Consider the following 22,347-nt stretch of genomic DNA (forward strand, 5'->3'; position numbering starts at 1 on the left):
ATCACCAGTGAATTGCTGTTTCACTTGGGTTTCTTTTCTCTCTCTAAATGTCAGCATCAAAAGTAATTGTTACCTGGACAATATCCTGGTCTCCCCTAGTACAGACATCCCCTTTGTTCTCAGTCTACTTCTCTACAACTGAAACACATTCTACAAAGCAGTTAACTGTATTTTGACTCCCCAGTGATATTGCCTGGGCACTGAAACAACACAATCAGCATCTGTGGAAACAGAAACAGATCTAGCTAGTTTTACGTTGCAAAGTACAGGGAAGGATGGATAGTAAATGAAAAAGTCCTTTTTGGGGAGGCAGGGATGCTGTGGCGATCCGCTTATTTTAGACAACTTAATTTTTCTGTTTGTATCAAAACTTTTCATAGTCTGACGCTGGGCATTTTCAGCATTCTTCCTTTGGTTTCAAGTTTCAAATTCAGCTCTGACCTGCATTTCATAGCTTTAACCTCTCACTTTGTCTGTTATCTCTCTAATTTCCCTCATTAATATATCAATCAGATGGCTCAGTAAATAGTGGAGAAAGACCCAAAATGCTGAAGTACTGTAACTCAGCAGGTCAGGCAGCATCTCTGGAGAACATGTATAGGTGACGTTTCAGGTTGGGACCTTTCTTCAGACCTCTATTCTGTAAACAGTAGGGTCATCTCAGATATTCTGACTTCAATTAATTAGAGATACTGTTGGATATTAGAGGGCATTTCTTTAAGGTGAGAGGGGAAAAGTTTAAAGGAGATGAGCGGGGCAAGTATTTTTACTCAGAAACTGGTAGATGCCTGAAACATATGACAGCGGTGGTAGTGGAAGCAGATATAATAATAATGGCATTTGAGGTTATAGATAGGCACATGAATACGCAGGAAGAAGGGATTAGTTTAGTTTGGCATCATGTTCATGCCATAGAGCCTGTTCCTGTGCTTTACTGTTCTATGTTCAATATTCCCTTTGTCTTATCTATCATTCCCTCACTCTCTCTGCTAGTTGGTTAGTCATTTTCCCAGTTCCTTTAAAGTGTCTTTAACCTGAATCAATAACTCAGTTTCTCTTTCCAAAGATTCTGACTGACCTACCAAGTGTTCGAGCATATTTCCAGCATTTTCAGTTTTTTTAAGTTTAAATGTATATCACAATTTTATTTGACTGTTCTTACTCAAACTGCCCTTTGAACTGCCTTGCCATTTCACTTCATAACTGTAAACTGAAAACAAAACCAGTTCAATGTTTGGTATTGCCTTTGGCATACGTTTAAGTTATGGTGAAAGCATAATTAGACCCAGTGACTTGCAGAGTTTTCCACATTCTCATCTTTGGACCTAGACCAAAATATGCGGCTCTGAAAATATATTAGTCTTACCTGTGAGGTAAGTTCAGCAAAAGACAAATACAGTCATAGTCTGCGAATTGTAACTTTTATGCACCATCCTAGATTCTTTAACAGTGTTAATAGGAATGAAATCAATTACACACTTAACAAACCTTTGTGCCAGGAATTCCAGGTAAGCCATTATTTCCACTTTCACCTTGATGTCCCTATGAATTAAAATACATAAAATTGCTATTACATTATTGTGTAGCCTTTAGAGTATTATTGCCGATATATTTCAACATCAAATTTGTATTCATTTAAACTTACAGGAAGTCCATATAATCCAGGATAGCCTTGAGAACCTTTGTCACCTTTTGAACCCTTGAATAAAATATAGTACTAAAATTAGTTTTCTTTTTGGAGCAATAGATTCAAAAAAATCTTTTGAACCGACTTCCCAAATACCTTTTTGCCATTAAAACCATGTTGGCCGGGTTCTCCTTTGAACCCCTCAGGACCCTGAAATGCAATTAAAATATAGAGAGCATTCAGACAAGCTATAATAAGAGACCTCAACAATAACATGACAAGAATTTGTTCCTGATACATAATCATTAAGTATGCTTCAAAATCTACTGTGTACATTTATGTTGAGATCAACTTCTTTTCAACATTTATTAAGGCCACACCTATATGTATAATTCAAAGAATTATTTTCAACAATAACAGCAAGTTATTATTAATAAACACCACATAGCTGGTAAATGATCGAGTATGTTTACTAATATCCAGAAGGTTTGTGCGTTTATTTATTGTTAGTTAATACTAGTAATCATTACATCTCCAGTAACTGAATACATCAAGTGTCAAGAGAGTCAATAATGTTTATTTGTCATATGTACCAGCAACAGAACAATAAGAGTCTTACTAGCTGCAGCTTTACAGGCCCATTAATGCAATAACACACCAGATACAATTTACAAGAATTAATAATGCAATAAATGAATAATTAGAAATACTAGGTAACCAGACACAGAGGTGCAGCTGGCACAGCTGCTGCCTCACAGTACCAGAAACCCGGGTTCAATTCTGACCTTGGGTACTGTCTGTGTGAAATTTGTACATTCTTCCTGTGATCGCGTGGGGTTCTTCCGGGTGCTCCAATTTCCTCCCACATCCCAAAGATGTGCGAGTTTGTAAGTTAATTGTCCTCTGTAAATTGCCGTTAGTTTGTAGGGTGTGGATGCCAAAGTGGGATAACATAGTGTGAATGAAATGGTTGATCAATGGTCGGTACGGACTCAGTTGGTAGAAGGGCCTGTTTTCATGCTGTATCTTTCGATTTAATTCAGACCATAATACTGCAAAAATGAAATACATAGTGCAACCAAAAACAAAGTCCATGATAGATCAATGCTGAGGTAGGCAAAATAGGACACAGAATACTGGAGTAATGCAACAGGTCAGGTAGCATCTCTGGAGAACATGGTTGGGTGATATTTCGGGTTGAGACCCATTTTCAGTCAACATTGCTAAGGTAGGGTTGGGGTTAGGGTTATGCAATGTGGTTCAAGAGCTTGATGGTTGCTGGGAAGAAGCTGTTCTTGAACCTAGAAGTCACGTTTTTTAGGCTCCCTTACCTTTTCCCGATGTTAGCAGCAAAATGTAGTGTAGCCAGGATCTTCTTCGTCTTGCAAATGAAACATAAACCAAAGGAATAGTTAGATCTCAAGCCGGGTGTTGAGCAGCCAGGTTATTGTCTCTGCGACAATGTCTGCCAGGCGCTGAGCTCCATTTGGTGGGTGGTAGAGCGGGCACCCAGAGATGACATGGTTGGCTGTCTGTTGTTCTGCTCCACATTCGCAGGCTGGGCTCTGGCGGAGCCCCCATCTCCACATGCTGGCATTGAAACGCCCAACTCCAGTACGAAGTATGTTGAGCTTCACCCACGCTCCTCTGGGGAGGTCTGACCATGGGTAGCTTTTATCTGGTGAAGAGATGTAGCTGTGTAATGGAGATGAGGTTGCCTTCCACTCCTGTGACCACTTGGTGGCTATCCAGTGTGTTTTGCCTCAGTTGGTTGGATGGATACTAGGAGTTGTTTTCCATGTGGAGCAAAGGGGTGATGGGACTTGAGCCGGGGTGGCCTCTGTTCTCTGCTGATAGCCTGATGGAGGAGGTGATCTGGGTCCATGGCACGACGAGATAGTGCCAGAGTTGCTGCTTGCCTTCGGATCCCTGCGGGCGGAATGCCTGCAAGTATAGGGAGCTGCTCGACTGGAGTAGGTTGAAGGCACCCAGTGATGGTCCGCAAGGTGCTGTTCAGGCTCGTGTCTACCAGGCTAGTATGTCTACTACTACTCCATACGGATGCGCAGTACTCAGCTGGGGCATACACAAGAGCTATGGCAGAGGTGCGAAGAGTTGATGGGCTGGCTCCCCAACTTGTTCCTGCCAGGCGTCGGATGAGGCCGCTACATGCCATGACCTTGTCGCGGAGACCAGCCAGGTGTTGACAAAATGTAAGCGACCTGTCCAGCTTTACGCCGAGGTGAGTGGGTGTTTGTTAGAAGTCCAAGTGCCTGGTGTTAACAAAGACAGTTATCTCTGGCTTAACTTGTTGTTTAGATAGAATGCTGTTGACACTGTTTTGCCTTCGCTCAGCTTTAGACGCCACTGTCGCAGGTATACTACCAAAGTCCCCATGTCGTGACTCAAGGAGCTTTCGATTGTCTTCCACTCTTTGTGTCTCATCAGGATGGCTAGATCGTCAGCATACCCATATTTTCCAGCGTTGGTCTCTGGGAGGTCATGGATGTACATGTTGAAAAACAACGGAGCCAAGACGGATCCCTGTGGGACGCCATTCTTCAGTCCACGTAGCCAACTCTGCTGTCCATCACTGGTCTTAAGCACAAAGCTGCGGTTTGATATCAGCTACATGATGTAGCATACCATGCGCCTGTCTGGCAGCACCCGAAATAGCTTTGCAGTTAGTCCCCGGTGCCACAGGTTGGAGGAATTATAAGAACAGATCTATAAGAACAGCTCCTGCCTTCCCATTTGCCTCAAAGCAGTCCACAATGTCTTTGGTGAGGAGGGTTACCTGGTCCGCAGTAGATCGACCTTGACGGAAACCAGCCTGCTCATGGGGTAGTTGAGGGTCTATGGGGGTGATGGGGGTGATGGGGGTCTTTGATGATATTAGCTGCCTTTTTGAGGCATTCTAGTAGATCTCTTTGATGGTGGGGAGATCAACACCTGTGATGGACCAAACAATGACTGCCACTTCCTGCTGCCTTCTTTGTTCCTGGGCACTCGAGTTACCACACCAGGCTGTGATACAACCAGTCAGTATGATCTCTGCTGTATACCTGTGGTAGTTCAATAGAGTATTCTTCTCAGGAAGTTGAGGCGTTGATGAGCTTACGTTATGATTGCTTCAATGTGCTGGGCTCAGGACAGATCTTCAGAGAAATGTATTTGCACAAAAATACAACCTCCTGTGTATTATTGCTAAGGTGCAGACATGCAAAGATGGAGGGGGATGTGGTAATTAGCTGAAAATTTACATCTGAAGGTGGACTGGGTTTTGATACAATTGTATGTTGACATGCATATCACTGTATTGTATATCCATACCACATGAAATTGCTGTCAGTGAAATTAGTTTTAAGTTGTGAAATGATTGAAGAAAGAGCTTGCAGGGGCAAGATCTTTTAATATTATTATACACCTGCTTTACTTTAATTATTAGAAATCTATGATTTAGCTTTATTTTACATTATATTCGCACATAAATCTCATTCAGTGTTTTTTTCTTGAGCTTCAATTCCAGTCCTGTTAATCTTCATGCTTCCTGTTAGGTGAATAAGTGAGTATTCCTTTCCTTAGCCAAGGAATCATCTTTGCTGTTTGTGCCCTTTAGACCTGAACTTTAAATGTTAAACATACATTTTCCATGTTACCTACTTAAGGTTACTTCTATGGTGCCTCATGAATACAGTGGAAATAATATATACAGCATTAAACTAATCCTTGCGATCCATTTAGAGTTAGTTCAGCATAACAATTAGGAAGGAACAAATGTCGTTTACACTTCTGTGAGACAACAGATAATCCATGAATGGTGTGAGATATATATTGAACTTATTTTTGTTGTTCATTATGGTGTTTACTAAGTACTATGTTTACATATCTGTTGTGCTGATGCAAGTAAGATTTTCATTGTTCTGTTATGGGAATATAAAACACTCCTGACGTTCTTTCTTGACTCTTGAAAAAATGCTGCAGAATGATTTTTTTCTCCCAGTCAAAGTCTATTGATAAATAAACATGCATTGAAGATGACTTTTTGTTTGGCTGTGATTTATTTTTCCCATAAAACATTTGAGGATAGTGGGTGAAAACTGCATGCAATAACCTAAGCCATCAATAGTCTTTTATGCCCCTGTCCCACTTAGGAAACCTGAACGGAAATCTCTGGAGACTTAGCACCCCACCCAAGGTTTCCGTGCGGTTCCCGGAGGTTTTTAGCAGTCTCCCTACCTGCTTCCACTACCTGCAACCTCCGGCAACCACCTGCAACCTCTGGGAACCGCACGGAAACCTTGGGTGGGGCACAAAGTCTTCAGAGGTTTCCGGTCAAGTTTCTTAAGTGGGACAGGGGCATTAGCCTCTAAATCTAGCCTCTAAATCTAAATGTGAAGGACAATTTTGGGGTGATTCATTCTCTCCAAAGTCTGGTACCATAGCTTTTCCAATGTTCTTCCAGCTTTAGGACCAAGCTTTTGCTCAAGCTAAGAACTTGGTTAGTTTAGAGGTACAATGCGGATACAGGCCATTCGACCCACCAAGCCCATGCCGACCATCGATCCCCGATCAGGGAATGTAACTAGCAGTTCTGCTCTTCAAGAAGTTGAAATAAGATTTGATGGCTGAATGGCCTCTTCCTGTGGCAGAAATAATTTTATAATTCTGTGCAATTGGAATTGATGAAATAGATTCTATTGCCTTTCTTCACAGTAGGTAAACCCTTTGTCTGCATAAAGATAGCAATGGTTATTTCAATCACTTATCTAATGACTGTACCTGACATGGTGCAAATGAGGTCATGTAGCTTCATTATCTAATGAGGCACATTTATCACTTGTTAGCATTACAAAGAAGCTTTCGGAGGTTATCTTGCACCTCCTCCAACCTCATCTGCTGTATCCGGTGCTCTGGTGTGGGCTCCTACATATCCTACAAGTCTACCATAGGCTTGGCGATCGTTTCGCTGAACATTTACGCTCAGTCCACTTTGGCCTACGCAAACCCCCCCCCCCCCCCCCCCCCCAATGCATACCTCTATCTTTCAGTCTAAAAACCCAAAACATCAGCTATTCTTTTTTTCCAGAGATGCTGCCTGATCCGATGAGTTACTCCAGCATTTTGTGTCTATCTTTGGCATTACAAAATCAGCTCTATGGTGCACTTCAAAGTTGACATTAATTCAAAAGACTCCATTGATGTTTCAATGTCAATGTTGAACATTTCCATAATGATCCCTCCCCTGGTCATGCCAGAAAATAAATGTCAGTGTCAGGTTAATATAAAAACCTAATCTGGAACATCAATGAAACAAATAGGAAAAACAGAACAATAATGTGAAAAATACTCAGGATGTCATACAGCACTTGTGGGGATAGTATCAGGGATAATGTCTCAAAATTTATGAAGAGTCAATGACCTGAACAGTTAATCTCTTTCTCTCCCCTCAGATGCTGTATTTCCTTGCTAAGTATTTCCAGAATTATCTGTTTGTCAGATTTCCAGAACCTGCAGTATTTTATATTTACATTCTCACGAAATCTGAACAAAGGAAGAAGGTAAGAGAATTTGTTAGTGATTTAGTTTAGGCTCCATTATTCAAGAAGGTTTTCAAATTTCATGGTGATAAATTTAATAAAGTGGTGTTCTCCAATATGAAAAGATGAATGCTCACCATAGGGCCTTGTTGTCCTGGTAATCCTTGTAAGCCTGGAGCTCCTTGTTTGCCCTGACAAAATAAAATAATGATTTTACCATTCACATTGCATTCATATACAATTCTAAATTCATTCAATTTCAGTTCACTTTCTATGCTAACCAGTCAACAATTTTAGAAATGATTACATTGTATATTTATAGCAATCATTCTAATTAGTAGGTGAAATATTCTTTACCTCAATTAGGTATATAAAAAATATTTAATGTACCAATTAACTTTAGTGCCAAATATCTATTCCACTTTTGATCAAAAGAGTGCTGAACGAGTTGATTCTTGGTCATCATTACATATCCTTACAGCTCAATATTATGTTTTATAGAATGCAAACACGCCGAACGCTGGTTCGAAGGGCCAAATGGCCTCCTCCTGTACCTAGTTTCTAAAGTGTGATTTAAAAAAAAACTGCAGATGTTAGAAAAGAGAAAATACTGGAAAATGCAGCAGGTGGCAAGAGAAACTTGTTTTAGGCCTGGGACCTTTCATCAGAACTGGAAAAGAGAAATAAATTAGTGCAGGTAGCAGAGAAAGTGCGAGAGTGAATAAGTGTGATAGAATTCACTGATGGGCTTTGACAGATGAGTGGCAGTAAAGAGGCAGTTATGATCCGATTAAGCTTCTGTGTGTGTCAAATGTGTTGTTAATGGTGAGGCTGTGGGACATGCCCAACAGGACAGACAATACAAAAAGAAGGCAGAGAAGCCTTTTTTTCCCCCATACAACACTTAAGGTGCAATTCTTCTTTCCTTCTCATCATCCTTGAACCCAAACAGTCTTTCCAGGTGAAACAGTGATTCACTTTGCACTTCTAATCCAGCATGCATGCGTAACATTTGCTGGTCACAATTACCTTTTTTTAAAAGATTATAAAAAATTGGAGAAATTGGATGATAATAGACAATAGACAATAGGTGCAGGAGTAGGCCATTCGGCCATTTGAGCCAGCACCGCCATTCAATGTGATCATGGCTGATCATCCCCAATCAGTACCCCGTTCCTGCCTTCTCCCCATATCCCCTGACTCCGCTATTTTCAAGAGCCCTATTTAGCTCTCTCTTGAAAGCATCAGAGAACCTGCCTCCGCTATCCTCTGAGGCAGAGAATTCCACAGATTCACCACTCTCTGTGAGAAAAGGTGTTTCCTCGTCTCCGTTCTAAATGGCTTACTCCTTAATTCTTAAACTGTGGCCCCTGGTTCTGGACTCCCCCAACATGATCGGATGATTGGTTGATCGGTTTGCCGGGCATCTTCACTCAGTCTGCAGGAGCCATCATGAATTTTAGGATGTTTGCTACTTTAATTCATCATCTCATTCCTACTCTAACTGTGGTTTTGTGTATTATTCAAATGAGGCCCAATGCACCTGAGGAGTAACACTTCATAGTCTGTCTGGACACATTGCAGCCTGCTGGATTCAATATCAAATTCTCTTACAACCTTTCATTCTCTTTGTATGAGAACTGACTCTTTTTTACCTGCCATCATTTTTGCTTAGCTTTCCCCACCACCCACTTTCCTTTAGTTTTATATTGTCTAGCTTGCTAAACATGAGCCACAGTTGATCTTAACTGCCCTTAACTGCCACATTAGTTCATTCTGACTCAATGTATCAGAGACATTTCCTTTGTTTAACCCATTACCCTTCCCCAACCTTCTCTGCTACCTATACTCATTTGTTTCACTCTCCGTTTTGATGGAGTACGCTGAACCTGAAATTTTAACTCATTCTGTCGAGGATGCTGCCTGATCTGCTGTATGGTTCCAGCATTTTCTATTTTTAATGCATGCTAATGTCTGGTAATATTAATAAAATAAGATAACTTGCAGGTTATTGATAAATGACTCAGTCACTAAATTTTAGAATGGTGGATCTATTTCCACTGGAAGAGAGTATAGAGGGAAATTAATTGTTGTAATTGAATAGAATTTTGCTAAAATATCAAAATAATGACTACTTTTTTACGTAGTTAGAAATTCAATAATTAGTGGTCATCAAAAAAGTGATTATATAAGATAGGAGTTAAGACTTGTGTACACGTTGTTAAATTGTATATATACAGTATCTTAAACAGGTTAATACAAGTCCCTTGGGAATAGGTGGCAGTGGAATTTGTTCTGGACCACTTCAGCATAAAAGCTACCTTGTACTTAATAGTCCTAATAACGTCTGTGTTGCAAATTACTTGGTTCTAATTTGATTGCACATTGCTAGCTCAAAACCAAATTGTGAACACATAATAAATAAACTGTATCATTGATGTATATAAAGTTATTTATTTAGAATTCCCGCATTCTTTATTCTTGTGTGAATTTGACCTTGAAAATCTACAGTTTGTTGTTGAAAGTAAAAGCATCTGAGCTCCAAGATTAACTGTTCAAAAATTGAATGATAAATCGTACAAGATAAAGGCAAGAAAGATATACAATAAAATGGTATGCATGTGAATAGAGCTATTAAAACAGCAAACAGGAAATCCCATCGATGAATGTGGGTGGAATCCTTCAGTGTTAGGTTCATTACCAGTCGATGAAAGTAGTTTTTCTATTGCGTCTCTCAGATTCGAGATTTGTGAAATGTAACAGATGCCAAGAATGCCCTGGTGTACAAGTGAGAAATTGCATGTTGAAATTTTTTAACTGAAATTACGGCATCTTTTTCTAGCATGTTGAAATTTCACGAAAATCTAAACTCAAATTACTGTCTCTTAGATTTGTGTTTTAAAGCATATAGTTGCCACTTTGCTGATTATAGAATTAAGATTTTACAAGCTTGTCATCAGTACATTTTCTTAAACTGGGAAAGATTATCCTATTACCAGGAAAACTTTTATGAAGAGAGAATGTGTTATTTTGTTGTTGTCTGTGACCAGTGACCTGATTACATTCCTTGAGAAGAGTGTTGGACTATGAAGTTAACTTGCCTTATATATGGAGGGAAGTGCATGCTAATTAATTAGCCTGAATATTTATTAATATATGAAAATGAGCACTATTTTAAAAGATGAAAATTGTAGCATATTCAACTATCATTTTCAAATCACATTGATATGGCACATTGTAAATGTATTAACTTGATTCTTACCGGAGCACCATGTCTCCCCTCCTCACCCTTATATCCCCGATTCCCTTGTAATCCCTATAAAAGGAGACATCCATGAAAATTAATAGAGAAAACTGAATTGCAAAGTGAACATTAACTGATATGTTTCACCAAAATATGCTTTTTACCGGAATTCTCTGTTGTCCTGGTGTCCCTGAGTTTCCAGGTAATCCTGCATTCCCTGTAATAATTTTTTGTCCACTTTAATCAAAATCAATGAACTTGCATATGATAACTCAATTAAATATAATAACATAATATATAACAATTTAAACATGCTACATTTTGAACAAAAATTTCCTTTTCGTTTTTACCAAATTAACAATCTCTTTGGTCATCTAAGGTTCCCTAACTTTGCTATCCTATCCTTATCCCCTTTCCTTACTGAATATGCTGGTTCTGAAGATCGACAAAGTGGCCTTTAAACAACTTCCACATGTCAGATGTGGATTTACCCACTAACAATTGCTCCCAGTATACCCTCCTATAGGAGCTCGGTGGGTGAGGCAGCGCCTGTTGAGGGAAATCCATAAATAATGTTTTAGGTTGACTTCAGATTGATCATTCTGGTTAGACCACACCTGGAGTAATGCATGCCATACTGGTTACCGCATTATAGGACATATGTAGCTACACTGGAGAGAGGGCAGAGGTGATTCACTCAGGTGTTGCCTGGATTGGAGGGCATTAGATTCAAAGAGCGATGCAACATTTATAACAGTCCCTTCGGTCCAACATGTCCATGGGGACCATGTTGGCATTCTGGTCGAGATCTATTTGGCTGCATTTGGCCCATATTCCTGTAAACCATTCCTATCCATGTAGAGTCTAAACCAGTTTAAACCTACGCCTATCCATGTAGAATCATACAGCAGGGAAACAGGCCCTTTGGCCCAACTCGCCTATACCAACAAAGATGCCCATCTAAACTATTCTCGATTGCCTGCATTTGGCACATATTTCTCTCAACCTTTCCTATTCAAGTCACCTTTTAAAGAAATTAGTCCAAATTAGTTTCGGGAAGAGATTAAATAAACTGGCCTTGTTTTCTCTCAACAGGTGGGCCTAAAGGCCTTCCTTATCATTTCTTACCATCTAACTGAGATGCCAGTTCTCCCTATTAGTTAGTGAAATAAATTTTTGAAGTACTATTTTTTAATTTATTTCTTCATTCAGATCATAAGCAAGGTGAAAGCTAAGCAAATAAATGGAATTACGGGATCAATAAAGTTCATACCAAGAATTGAATTATTTCATGGTATTTATGTGAAGGAGGCATAAGTAATTACGATAACATAGAAGCTCGTGGTCACGGCAAAGTATATTATATATATAGTGACTGATGGTTGCTTGCCTATTCTGTCCATTTTGACTATTGGTGCGATTTAGACCAAATACGCCGCTATGGACTACTACTACCGGCTGCGAAGCCAAACATATCGGCCGCAGACATGAATACGACCGGAGAGAGGAGGCGGGAGAGGAGAGAGAGGAGGAGGAGGAGACGCAAGCTGTGTGAGAGGAGGCAGAAATGGGGTAAAAGAGCAGGCTCTTACACGTGGCGGAGACGGGGGAAAAGAGCAGGCATTCACGCTAGGCTAACAGCTAACCCCACCCGACCTCCAGTGCCCTCGCTTCTCCTCTCTAATGTCCGCTCCCTGGACAACAAACTTGACGAGCTGCATCTTCTCAAGACAACATACAGGGATATAAGAGACTGCTGTGTGTTTGTTTTCACGGAATAATGGCTCCACGGCAATATCCCGGACACGGCAATACAGCTGGAGGGAATGACATCGTTCCGTGCGGACAGAGAGGCAGCTAGCTCTAGTAAGAGCCAAGGTGGAGGCCTGTGCTTGTACATAAACAAGGACTGGTGTGTGAACGTTACGATAGCCGGGAAACACTGCTCTCCGCTGATAGAATTCCTCATCGTGAAATGTCGGCCTTTCTATCTGCCGAGGGAATTCTCCGTTGTTTTTGTTGTGGCTGTATATGTTGCTCCAAGTGCTAATGTCAATTCTAAGGCCAACGAAGCACTGGGAGCTCTGCATGATGCCGTCAGTGAGCTCCAGACCAAATATCCTGACAGCTTCATTGTGGTGGCTGGGGATTTTAATCACACCAGCCTTAAGACTGTGCTCCCAAAATTCAAGCAATATGTGGATTTTGAGACCAGGGGAGAGAACATCTTGGACTTGGTTTACACCAACACCCCAGAGGCTTACAAGGCAGCCCCCCGCCCTCACCTGGGCCAATCGGACCACATTTCAGTGTTTTTAACACCAGCCTACAGACCTCTGCAAAAACAAGTCAGAGCGGAGAGAAAACACACCAGGGTCTGGCCAGAGGGAGCAGCCTCAGCACTGCAGGATTGCTTCCTGCACACTGACTGGGATGTGTTCAGGACAGCAGCATCCTATGATGACCTCATCAACATCGAGGAGTACGCAGAGACTGTAACCAGCTACATTGCCAAGTGCACCGAGGATGTCACCTATCATGAAAACCTTCACTGCACGTGGAAACGAAAAGCCATGGATGACAGCAGAGGTGCGCTCGCTGCTGAGGGCTCGTGATGCAGCCTACAGAGCCGGTAACACAGTCGCTCTTCGATCTACCAGGACTGCACTGGAAAAAGGAATCCGGGCAGCGAAACGTGCCTACGCGGGGAAAATCCAGGGACACCTCTGTGACACAGGAGACACCAGGAGGATGTGGAAGGGAATCCAAACACTGACGGGGTACAAGGCAAGGCAGCAGGTAACTGACACGGACACTTCTCTCCCAGATGAACTGAACAACTTCTTTGCACGTTTTGATGCAGCAAACACCACACCCAAGGGGAGAGCCAGCCCCTGCTTACAAACCGACCAGCCAGTCCTGACCATAGACTCAATGGACACATGGAGAATCCTGTCTAAGGTCAACCCGTGGAAAGCAGTCGGACCCGACAACATCCCAGGACGTGTGCTCAAGGAATGTGCTGAGGAGTTAGCAGATGTGCTAACAGACATCTTTAACATCTCCCTTAGTCAAGCCATTGTCCCCACATGCCTCAAAACTTCCACGATAATCCCCATAGCGAAGAAACCAGTGGTTGCCTGCCTAAATGACTACCGCCCTGTCGCCCTGACCCCAATAATAATGAAGTGTTTTGAACGCCAGGTGAAACCCCATATTACTGCCAGCCTCCCCTCATCGTTAGACCCCCTCCAGTTTGCCTATCGCCCCAACCGTTCTACAGAGGATGCCATCTCTACCACGCTGCACACAGTACTCACGCATCTGGAAAACAAAAACACATACGCCAGAATCCTGTACATTGAATTCAGCTCAGCGTTTAACACCATCATCCCACAGAGACTTGTGGAGAAACTAACCCTGCTGGGCCTCAACACCACCCTGTGTCACTGGATCTTGGACTTTCTGACAGAGAGACCGCAGTCAGTCCGTGTTGGCAAGAACACTTCAGGCTCGATCACGCTGAGCACCGGCTCCCCTCAAGGCTGTGTGCTCAGCCCGCTGTTGTTCACATTGCTCACACATGACTGTGCTGCCAGATTCAGGGACAATAAGATCATAAAATTTGCGGATGACACAACAGTGGTGGGACTCATCAGCGGAGATGACAAATCAATGTACAGAGAGGAAGTAAAACAACTAGTGGACTGGTGCGGCAAAAATAATCTAGAATTAAATGTCGACAAAACGAAGGAGATGGTTGTCGACTTCAGGAGGGCGCAGCCAAAGCATACACCCCTCAACATCAGTGGCACTACAGTGGAGAGAGTGGAGTGCATAAAGTTCCTCGGTGTGCAAATTACAGACAGCCTCACCTGGTCCAGGAACACCACTGGGACCGTCAAACGGGCCCATCAGCGACTGCACTTCCTGAGGAAACTAAAACAGGCCTCACTCCCCACCAACATCCTCAGGACTTTCTACAGGGGTACTGGTGGAGTCTGTACTCACGTACTGCATAAATACGTGGTACTCCACCTGCAACTGCTCGGACAGGAAGGCTCTGCAGAGGGTAGTGAGGGGAGCAGAGAGGATCATTGGCGTCTCCCTACCCTCGGTACAAGAACTGTTCCAGAGCCGCTGTCTGAAAAAAGCTCAGAGAATCGCTAAGGACAAACTGCACCCCCTCCACATACACCTGGATCTCCTGCCATCAGGCAAGAGATATCGAAGCATCAAAGCCCGGACTACAAGACTGCTAAACAGCTTCCTACCACAGGCTGTGAGGCTGCTAAACAGTCACTCTGTACTCACAGTCACTTGATTCTGCGGCTTGGCACGGACACTTTAATAACTGGCACTGGCCACTTTAATAACTGGCACTGGCCACTCAAATCAGCTGCCCCGGACATTTTTATGATTGGTTTTATTGTATTTTAACGTTGTGTTTTTACCTGCTTTTAACTATTTATACTGTTCCATCAGGGACTGGATGTTTTTAGTGTTATTATGTGTGAAATGTTTTAAATTTCATGTGCGATGCTCCGCTATTCCCTGGGAAACGTCTTTTCATTTTGCACTGTACAACTGTTGCTTGCAAGATGACAATAAAGGTTGATTGATTGATTGATTGATTGATATTAAAGTGTGATAAAAATCTAAATAAATTATAATCTGTGGAGGAATGCAATGATTTAAATAGTAGTCACGGTATCAATTTTTACAAGTCACTGGTGGAAGTCTAAGTAAGCCTAACTTACTTAGGCCCTGCAAGAAGGTTAAGACGTGGAGGAAGCTTTTCAACTTTAACTATAGTAACTGCATCCTCTAAGAGGCTGGAAATCTGCAATAAGAATAATTAAACGAACAGTTCATGGAAAGAAACAGAAGCCAAAATTGCTGAGGGTAAAATAACATAACAGAACGGAATGAAAAAAACATAAAAAGCCAAAACCATATGGAAGAAAGGAAGGTAACAGAAGGTAAAAATGTGCATTACCAACAGGATGCAGAAAGAAACAGATGATCAAAGGATAGAGAACAGCTTATACAGTAATAACCAAAAAATAGAATACAACTAAAAAAGCATAAAGAAGCAGAAAACTACATTAGAAATGCAGGAGCTGTATGTACAACACTACACATAATATTCCAGAATGTTCTTCCTTGTGTGAACTACACATATATCAGAATTAATTTGGAAACTCTAACTCTGCCATGGTAAGCACAAAGGCGTATGTTGGCAGGAGAGATGATTTATTTCTTAATAAATTATGATAACTCTCTTCTCCTCGGAAGGCAGTTGGACTCTGTAATTTTATATGCATGCAAAAAGTAGTGGGCGGGATTGGGGATGGAGAGCAGTGATGAAAGGAAAGTCCCTCCAGTGCGTTTATGTAGTTCCTTCAATTATTATGTTGTCTCCTGGTTACGAATATTGTTTTAACATTTTTTCCCACAAAGCTTTAAGTGGCCCAATATATGTTCAAAGCCGGGAGGGGGATACAGGGGAAGACTTTTAGATTTGAAACTCAAGGATTTAGGTCACAGAATCATAGTGAGAAACAACATGATCCATTTAAATCTCCCCATATTCCCCATATTCCCCATATTCCCATTAAAGGGCCAGTCCCACTGTACGAACTAATTCAAGAGTTCTCCCGAGTTTCCCCTGATTCGAACTCGAAGAATTACGGTAATAGCCGCTCATAGGTACTCGGGGCTCTCGTGGACATTTTTCAACATGTTGAAAAATCTTCACGAGTCTTCACGAGCTTACCGCGTTTCCCGAATACCTGCCGTTAGCATTACAAGCCGCTAAGAGACGTCCCAAGCTCCGACATACCCGCTACGTACATTCTATGTGCTTACCACGAGTTTGATTTTTTAAAATTTGGGAGAGTTCTTGAATTACTTCGTACAGTGGGACAGGCGTTACTCGCCCAGATCCTATCTCTTACCTACACAATGAGGGCAGTCAATTAACCCACCAGTTTTTGGGTGTTGGAGAAAACTATAACACCGAAAGAAATCCCAAGCATACATAAGGGAGAACGTGGAAACTCCACATAACTGCACCAGGAATCTAGATTGAATCCAAGTCTATGACTCCCATAGAGGGAGTACAGAGAAGGTTCACCAGACTGATTCCCGGGATGTCAGTACTTTGATATGAAGAAAGACTGGATAGACTCGGCTTGTACTCGCTAGAATTTAGAAGATTGAGGGGGGATCTTATAGAAACTTACAAAATTCTTAAGGGGTTGGACAGGCTAGATGCAGGAAGATTGTTCCTGATGTTGGGGAAGTCCAGAACAAGGGGTCACAGTTTAAGGATAAAGGGGAAATCTTTTAGGACTGAGATGAGAAAAACATTTTCGCCTGCCCGAAGAAGTAGACCCCGCCCGCCGCCCGCAGATACTGCCCCGCCCACAATCACCACAGCCTTATTCTCGCCACCGGTGATTGACAGCAGATGCCAGGAAGGGGCATCGCCGTCCCCGCGAATGACAGTAGAGAAGACCAATAACTTTTGTAATATTTCACCAATCGGAACAAAACTTGATGCACTTGCAGCACAGAATGGCGAGTAAGTTGGCGGGAAATTGTAGCGCTATCGGGTACTGTTTTTGCGCAAATTTTAAAACAACGCAAACCGGAAGAGGACAAGATGAGGGTTTTATAAGTATATAGATTTCTTGCAGTTCCCAATCCACCTTACTTTGGAGGATAAAACGCCCTGTAAATATCCGAAAAGTTAAGGTTTTCACAATGTCCTCTATCTTAACTTTCCCACAAAATGAAGCATAAACCAGAGTGAAATGAATTATAAAAAACAGGAAATATATTCCAAACCAATGCTCATATGCCAACTATTATTTTGACACCGTTGTTTTCTGTGTTGTGCAAGTATCCTATCTTTATTTATTTGGATAGGATTCTGCAATGTAATTGTAAGTCAAATTTAAACTTAACAACTACTGTTCAAGTCTTTAAAGACATAAGGGCCTGTCCCACTTGCGATTTTGTCGGTGACTTCCAGCATCATTGACTGACGCATCAGATCACCGAAAAATACATGGCGCGATGACGTATGACGCGTGGTGTTTTTTCAAATGTCGCAACATTTCTTTTGTCGCCGATTTTGGATTTTTTGGATCCGATTTTTTGGGGATTTTGAAATGTTCAAAATCTTTTGGCGACACTGATATGACGCCAGCAGTCGCCAAAAAAATCGGCAAGTGGGACAGGCCCTTAAGGAATCCAGCAATAAAATATGGCAAGGAGCTGATCACTACAGATGCCAAGTACATTTTACTCTACTCCTTGCTAGACAGGGAAATTGAAAATACTTTTGGTCTGTTGTCTTTCGATTATGGCTTCTCTCTGACCTTAAAGCCAATAACCCCCATGCTACGCTTTAGCCTATTTCCTCACCGCCAGAAATCATATCTAAGGTTATCAAGCTGTGGTTTCCTCCCGCAGACATTTTGCTTGCTGCTGGCCAACCTGTCAGTTTAACAGGTTGCTGGCAGGAATTGTAAAAAAATATATAATTTGACGAGATCCTGCTGAGTATGTTCATATCTTTGTCAGGTTTGTCCTGCACTTCTCTACATAGCTGCATTTATTAGCACCCAAGGGCTCAAATTCCCATGTGATGAAGTGGACTGCAAGCTCTGCAGTTTATTCAAGTGTCCATTGAAAATCATAAATCTCACACCCACTACTGGAACAAGTAAATAACAGTACCACATCTTGATTGTACACCTCATCTGCCACCGTTGTTTAAGGGAGTTCACAGATATTCTCTGAAGAATGTGGTATATTTCATTCTCTCTTGCCGGCAAGGAGCAAATGGAGCAAAGGCTTGGATTTGTGATAGTTACAGACATTCCTACAACATGTTGTCAGCTGCCCTTGCATTGATTTGAAGATACTACCAATTTGGAGATGTACATATTCTGGAACTCTTAGCTGCTCCTGGTGCCATAAGTCACTGGATGAATTCTGCTTGAGCTGCATTGGAAGCTGAGCCGTCAGTCAACAAATGATCAGTCAGCAAATGCAGTCAGCTATGCTGAAGGAATTGGCCTCCACTGCAACATTGGAAAGCTGAGCCATCAGTTAAATGAATCTACACAAAATGCTGTGCAAAGTTGGTGCTAGATTTTGCCACATTCTAATACATTCTACACAAGGTTTCTAGCAAGACTCATAAGGTCAAATGTGATAGGTGCAGAATTAGGCCATTTGGACTGTTAAGGCCCTGTCCCACTTTCCCGAGTTACGAACTCTCCTGAGTTTTCCCCTTGATTCGAACTCGGGGAATTACGGTAATAGCCGTTCATAGGTACTCGGGGCTATTTTTTTTAACTCGTGGCCATTTTTCAACATGTTGAAAAAACATCCCGACTTACCTGATGCCCCTGAGTTCCTACGGCTGGCATTACGATCCGCTGCGAAATACCTACGGCCTCCTACGAGCTCACTACCGACATTCCCTGACATTCCCCGAGTTCGAATCAAGGGGAAAACTCGGGAGAGTTTGTGATTAACTCGGGAAAGTGGGACAGGGCCTTTAATGCTTACCCTCAGCTTCTATCTTAAGATGTCTGTACATTGCAATGTTTATTTAGCACATTTAGAAAGTGAAATTGTTTGATATGATTAGCCGCTTACTAAATTTGATGACATCACAACTGTTTGAACTGCTTGAATCTATATTTGAAATTAAATTGAATCAAATATTTGATGGCAACATGTGGCAGCAAGTTAAATTGTTGCACCAGCATTCCTTAAATGTTCAAGGGGGGCTTTCTTCAAGGTCAGTAGTGAGTGCTGTTGCTTTCCCAGACTTCAAATTCTGCAACGTCAACTGTATGTTGTTAGCATGGTTTTATTCCAGAAACATTTAGGCTACGACAGTCATACAGATAAAGTATAATTTATTTTGGACAATTCCTTGTGTGACGAAATAGGTTTAAAAAGTCTTGTGATGATCTAGCAAGGATAAGGAATTGAATGATTTGCCTTTTGTTTGAAGGTAGGGTAAAGCAAATTTTACTTCGGAGTCACGTGAGTGACTACGTGAAGAACCCCGCTTACGACGCATGCGTGCCATATCGCTACACGCATTCGAACTCGTCATCGCTGGAGGAAGGACGTTCCTCCAAATCGGCAGGGGTTGAACCTGCAACAGGAACGTAAGGGAACTTCGTTTTCTTTACTTACCCTTTTTTATCTAGAAGGCTGATGAAGCTGGCTGGGGAGAGTCTGCAGATTTGCAGGCAGCCAGCAGCGGCCGGGGCCCGTTAATTGCTTTTAAACAGGAACGGAGCCGACTTTAGCGCTAGGACAACGGTCGCTGGAGCAGTTTTCCCGACAACCCGGAAACAGCCCCACAAGTCGTTTAGTGGATTTAATAATTCATGGGTCCGAGGGGCTGGAAGGTGCGGAACTGGCACATTAACAGGGGTTCCGCAGGTCTAAAAATAGCGGCGAGTGGTCAGTGCCCGAGAGCACTGAGTACACGTTGGACCCGCTGGAGCACCGCAGAGGCAGGGGGGGAAAACAGACAACAGCAACAGGCTGAACTCCCGTAATGGGAATAGCTGTGCCAGACATACCCCCCCCCGACTTTTGCTCCCGACTTTCCCTCCCGATTTTTGCTCCCCACTTCGCTCCCGCGCCGGCCCCGGCTGGTCGGGAGAGGTAGGCATAATCAGAGTCGTTGACTTCGAGGAGTCCGACTCTGAATAGCCGCGAGCGACCAGTGCCCGTGCGCACTGGGGGTCGGTTGGAGGGGTTTTAGGAGCAGCCACGAGCGGACAGAGCAGCAGGGAGCGAGAGGCACAGCAACAAATGTCGACACCACCATCTCCCAATAAGGGAGAGAGTGCAAATCACACCAAAACGGGTGGAAGAAAGAAAGAATCAGCACCACCATCTCCGAAAAGGGAGTGAGTGCAAATCACACCAAAACGGGTGGAAGAAAGAAAGAATCAGCACCACCATCTCCCGAAAGGGAGCGAGTGCAAATCACACCAAAACGGCTGGAGGAGCTCCTCCATGGTGGCAGTCCCAGAAATATGGAGGCTAGCCACAGTGGGCAAAAGGTAAGTCCCACAGCGGTACCCCGTGTGGGGCCGCAAGATATCTCTTACTCCTCGGAGGAGAGTGGGCAGGACCAAATTTGGTCAGACCCTGACCAAGGCACAGGTTTACATAACCCTGAAGGAGGGGAGAAAGTGGACTCTGCATTTCACCCTGTGTAGGAAATGGACAGAGCAACGCGTAGAAAGGCTGTAAAGAAGCTGCAGGACGTCAGTGGCGAAGGTGCCGGGGACCTGCAGCAGCAGCCGCCGGCACAGGCAACTTGTATGGAGACATCAGCTGTGCCGGATTTAAACCCCGCGCCGGGAAAATCAAATCCTAGACCGGCCGGGAAGGCAATGCGCAAAGTACATCACTGCGAAAGTGATGTGGAGAAACAGCCTCCGGATAATACTTACCGATACCGAAGTAAGGATGAGCAGCTGCAGGATATAGCGCAGCCAGCAGCGGCCACTTTCGCGGAGCTGGGAAACCGGTACGAGTGGCTGCAGCATGTTCGGCCGTCAGCGACAGGTGCCGGGGAGTACCGGGACTGCGAGCAACGGCACAATTATATGGGGCGGCCGGGAGCGACCAGTGCCCGTAGGCATGGGGATCGGCTGCGGCAAAAACCGCGTGCGACTAGTGCCCGAGAGCATGAAGGTCGGCAGGAGCGGTTGGATAAAAGTACATGTCTACACATCACCTGCAAGCCAATACCTTTGCTGAGGCGTTGGCAAGACATTTACCTCCGGGAAATTGTGGGGCTCTGAATGTGGCCAGTGTTAACTGAAGTATTTGGAGACACGTTGGTCAGGATGCTGGTTTCAAATCTGACCAGTTAGCCTTACTCACAGGTGTGCTTTTGTTCCCCTGAAACAGACATTACTGGAACAGACATTACTGTGTAATCCTGAGATGGGAATGCTATCTATCAGGAATTGTATTGGACTGCTGGATCCTTTAGTCTTAGCAGTAACCAAAAACATAACAGGACAAGGTATTGAACCGAAAGAAAGTTCTAAAGTCCTATCAGCGGGATATTAACGGCCGCACTATTAGAAATAAACATGACACTAGTTCACCAGGATGCACTGGCCTTATATGCAAACCTGGAACCTCCCAAACCACTGATATAGAATGTGGAGGTATTCATTACTTGCTCCTTAGTTCAGCATGTACTGAACTGAACGTCATTCAGACAAGGAAGCAACAAATTGAAGCATTATTAAACTACGTACACACATTATAGATGTTATGGAGACATCCAATAAGAATCACAGAAATTTGTGTACTAAATATCCTTATCATAATCAGAGGTGGTTGCCACTTCATCTTAGGTTAATGGAACTTCGTACTTATATTCTTTCAGATGGGAACTTTGTGTCATCTTCTGTATTGATCCTAGGGTACTATTTGGCAAGCATCGTATCAAGATATGCTGGCTAGATTACCAATTAGAGGTACCCACAGATGTGTTAAACTACAGGTCATCTGCGGTTCACTGCTAACACAGTTCACATGGCACTGACTTTGCTGGTAATATGGACAGCCTTAATGGAGACTGGCAGGGAACTAACTATCCATCAGACTGCTAGTAGAATTGGCATAGGGACTGTGTGCCAGCCATATAATATCAGACATTATCTAATTACTGAACGCAGTCACGCGTCATTCAAACAATTTATAGGGTCATTCTGACAGGCTAATGAAGTAACCGACTGACGCCACTATGGCGCTAGATGTGGGTACATTTGTTAGGCATGGTCATAACCTAACATTAATAGTGACCAGTTTTATGGACACCGGGAGTAGTATGTCAACTATGGGTAGAAACTTAC

At 42.9% G+C, this 22,347-nt stretch overlaps 1 protein-coding gene across 1 annotated transcript in view; it reads right to left on the bottom strand.

Annotated features, from left to right (window-relative positions):
* The window catches only part of col21a1 (collagen type XXI alpha 1 chain), a 130,483-nt gene that overhangs the window by 42,552 nt on the left and 65,584 nt on the right, over positions 1 to 22,347 (bottom strand). The window contains 7 exon segments of the mRNA XM_033021850.1: positions 1,489 to 1,542; positions 1,646 to 1,653; positions 1,656 to 1,699; positions 1,784 to 1,837; positions 7,305 to 7,358; positions 10,430 to 10,483; positions 10,576 to 10,628. Of these exon segments, the coding sequence (XP_032877741.1) occupies positions 1,489 to 1,542; positions 1,646 to 1,653; positions 1,656 to 1,699; positions 1,784 to 1,837; positions 7,305 to 7,358; positions 10,430 to 10,483; positions 10,576 to 10,628 (321 nt within the window).

Source organism: Amblyraja radiata, chromosome 5 (genome assembly GCF_010909765.2).
Source record: "Amblyraja radiata isolate CabotCenter1 chromosome 5, sAmbRad1.1.pri, whole genome shotgun sequence".
NCBI classification, from domain to species: Eukaryota; Metazoa; Chordata; class Chondrichthyes; order Rajiformes; family Rajidae; genus Amblyraja; species Amblyraja radiata.